Source organism: Nanorana parkeri, unplaced genomic scaffold (genome assembly GCF_000935625.1).
Source record: "Nanorana parkeri isolate BGI_ZX_2015 unplaced genomic scaffold, ASM93562v1 scaffold146, whole genome shotgun sequence".
Lineage (NCBI taxonomy): Eukaryota > Metazoa > Chordata > Amphibia > Anura > Dicroglossidae > Nanorana > Nanorana parkeri.
In genome coordinates, this window is record NW_017306414.1 from 1,496,655 (window position 1) to 1,500,208 (window position 3,554).

Consider the following 3,554-nt stretch of genomic DNA (forward strand, 5'->3'; position numbering starts at 1 on the left):
CAGACTTGGAAAAATATAATGTTGTTATTGTCACTTGTGCAGAACATTCAGCATGTTTTTCTCATGGTAAAATGCAACACTATACATGCTCTAAAGCATATTACAAACAATTGATTCAAGCCCACGCTTTTTTACCTTACAGGGTACACTAAACACAAGGTCAGCTTAGCACAGCTACTAACAGTAGAGCAGAACCCCCTCACCAACATAGGTCAAATCAAGACTGAATCTCATTCTTTTTTGTCTTTTTTTTTTTTCTCTTTATTCAGTGTTCTTGACTTGAATGCATTTGAAAGGCAGAACAAAGCAGAAGGCCTTGGAATGGTTACGGAAGAAGGAACACGTAAGTGTGATCGTCATGCTTTTTTCCATGAGCACCTACCATTGAACATTAAAGTCATACTTTATAAAAGTGACACTGACGTTGTGAACAGCATATGGCTGTTCACAACGTCAAGAATTCCAACAAAAACACAGGCTTTTAGAAACTGAGACATCAGATTCTGATTCCTGACTAAAGTATTTTAGTATTATCACTTGCTCGTACAATATTGTGTAGGAATTTAAAACATGATCAGTTATTACCTAAGGGTGCAATAAAAAGGTGCACGTATCCTTGTGTAAAACTTAAAATAATGAATCTGACAACCAGATAGCACTCACATTTTAGGGTTTCCAAATGTAGGCAACTGCATCTGTGCATGTGGGACATATTATATAGGTTTCTCTACACAGTCTTTCTGCTTTGAGGTAGCACAATTCAGATTTTGCTGGACTAACCTTTAAACACATGGGCTGAAAACTGCAACAACTTGATGTGTGTCTATACTGGGACCAATCTTTGCAGAACACAGCATGTTTTGTGTGAAAACGGCCAAACCAGTTTACAATATCAAATTTATGTTGGGAAAAAAAGGTAAGTTTCTAAATGACATGCTTTGTGACACAATAGCCACTTGCAAATTATTAATATAACAATATTATTCATACAGGGAAGTCCATCAAAATCTGATATTTTAGCTTTGTGAGGATGCCAGAAGATTGGAAAATCCAGTAGATTCTGAATTACCTTGCATAGGTTAAGGATGTCTAAGCCTCCCTCTGGGGCTTTTTATTGTTTTTACATTGCTACTTCAATAATAAGACTGCGTGTGCTACACAAGAAGGTTCAGGCTCCATCACAGGATGTGGCAGAGTTGGGAAGTAGGCTGATAGGGTCAAGCGACCCAATCCAAGATCCAAGATCTTCACTGCAGTAGTGTCCATCCATAATGAAATAGCCGTATTAGATAGACTGACCCGTCATTATTAGACATATATTAGAGATTCAATATTAGCAGACCAATCTTTGTTATCCATTCACATTTTATAAGCTGTTCATATCCATAAACAGGTGTTTTAAAATTGCATTTAGTGTCATGTTAAACAAACATACTGTAGAGATAGCTTAAGAGTTTAGTGTGGAAACACGATCTGATATATCTACCAGGCAGAGTTAGATCCCTGATATCACATCTGTAAAATGCTTCTGCTCAGAAAAGCTTCTAATACTTCACTGAAGCAGTGAGCTAGAATTGTTCTTCCCATCCATTTTATGAGTGATTTGTCACAGTGTTTAGGGAGAAAGTCTGATTGTGCATTCACATCACTGCCCAGATCAAGAGCATGTTAAGGTCCATTTTGTCACTGAAGAGTGCTGACTGTAGAAATCACATTATGCACCAGCAACTTACTATCTCTCTCGCTCTCTCTCTCTTTTTATCCTTCCATGCGCAGTCATTGTCCGTGAACGAGGTAAGTGATGCTTCTTTTTTAGATAAATGCATCCCTAATTACATTTTATTCCAGGCATTTGTTACAATCTTCATGTCATGCTGAGGGCTACATGCTTCTACTTGATAAACTAGCAGACCAACTTTCATCTTATCAGCATAAGCCTGCAGACATTAATTAATTATCTGCTCATCTCTAATTATTCAGCTCTTACCGTCCTCTAGTTTGTTTCACATATGCATCTTATGTTTTCAAATACGTCTAAAGCAGTATGCTTTCACTTTTTCCTCTGACACTGTAATTGCACAGTTTGTGTTACATTTAATAAAATATAACATATTCCCTTTGTACAAGGCACACAGTCACAAACTATATTATTATAATTTCTTATCTTAATAATATTGTAAAATTGTATTTTGTAATTATATAACTGGGCTACTATAGACACCTGGCACAGCATACATTGAGGCAAACAAAATATCTTTCAGAGGCCAGCATAATAAGAAATACATGTGCCATATACCAGATATTTTCAGCTGTTTACCCATAGTTGTCTACTAATAAAAGGATTAGCCTCTCTTCTATATAAACACTCAGTGGTTATAGTTCACTGCCAACAAGGACGATGTGGTCTATTCACGAAGCAGCCGAAGGATCTAGCTGTAGCTTCGGCCGATCCTTCGGTTAGCTCCGGCCCCATGACCCCTTCGGTTCAGTAGAAAGCTAACTCTGCCAGGCGCCCCGGGAGTCTCCCGCTCCCGGCCGCCCAGGAGAGAAACACTGCTTTTTCTTTTTTTTTTATAGTGACACGGGGCCATAGGAATGCATTACTAGATTCCTATTGGCTATTTCAATTTATTTTGCATTCCTGTAGATTTGTATGTGGAAAGAAGCAGTTCTGAAGCGACAAAGCACATCAACCCAAGTCTAAAATGGGCATCAGACTCAGAAGCAAGTTAAATGCAGCATTCGTACTGCTCTGCAATATCATATTGAAAATATATAAATTTCATTGCAGAAGAACAATGCAAAAAACAATGACCCGTGTAAACTAACTTTGAAACTCATTAGGTTTAGTCACAAATAAGTATATGCTCTATTGTCTACTCTTCAATATGTGCTGAGGTATGGGGTGTAGATAATGGAGTCCATACCTGTTGCCAAGCTAAAGCTAAAACAGATGCTGGCATAATTGTACAGATAAGATTATTCATGAACATTATCCGGGGAATTCACAAAGACTGTTGTTACGGTTTAACAAGAATCAGCCCCATTTTTATGTACATGGGAGAGACACCTCTGTGAATCTGTCTAAAACTCATAGAACTGAGGCAACTAGTCAAAATAAAATTAAAATATATCTACTTGTTAAATAGTCCTTTTTCTTAACTGGTTCATAATTTCTATTGTCAGCAAAAATAGATGGATTTCAATATTAAAAATATTAAAAATCATTTGATAAAATGTGGAATATCATAATATGTGTTAGAAACAAATTATAAATAAAGCATAAAAATGCTAACTTGTACATATTTATCTTTTAAATGTTCAGTATTCACTTTGGTAATATTATATTAAAGTAAAAGTATCGCAAAAAGTAAAAGTATCTGATCAGTGCACAACACAGTACAGGGCACCGATCTGCATTGTATTTCTCATGTACTGTGGATTACTTCGAGCACTAAGTAATGTCACTGTAATCATGTAATCCAAAGCAATCCTATTGTTTCGGATTACTTAATTATTGGTGAATTACTCTGAATAGGAAACTTACAAAGGGG

At 36.5% G+C, this 3,554-nt stretch overlaps 1 protein-coding gene across 1 annotated transcript in view; it reads left to right on the plus strand.

Annotated features, from left to right (window-relative positions):
- RYR3 (ryanodine receptor 3) overlaps nt 1-3,554 on the plus strand; it is a 609,228-nt gene that overhangs the window by 519,109 nt on the left and 86,565 nt on the right. The window contains exons 82-83 of the mRNA XM_018554200.1: nt 270-343; nt 1,777-1,794. Of these exons, the coding sequence (XP_018409702.1) occupies nt 270-343; nt 1,777-1,794 (92 nt within the window). The remainder of the gene's footprint in view (nt 1-269; nt 344-1,776; nt 1,795-3,554) is intronic.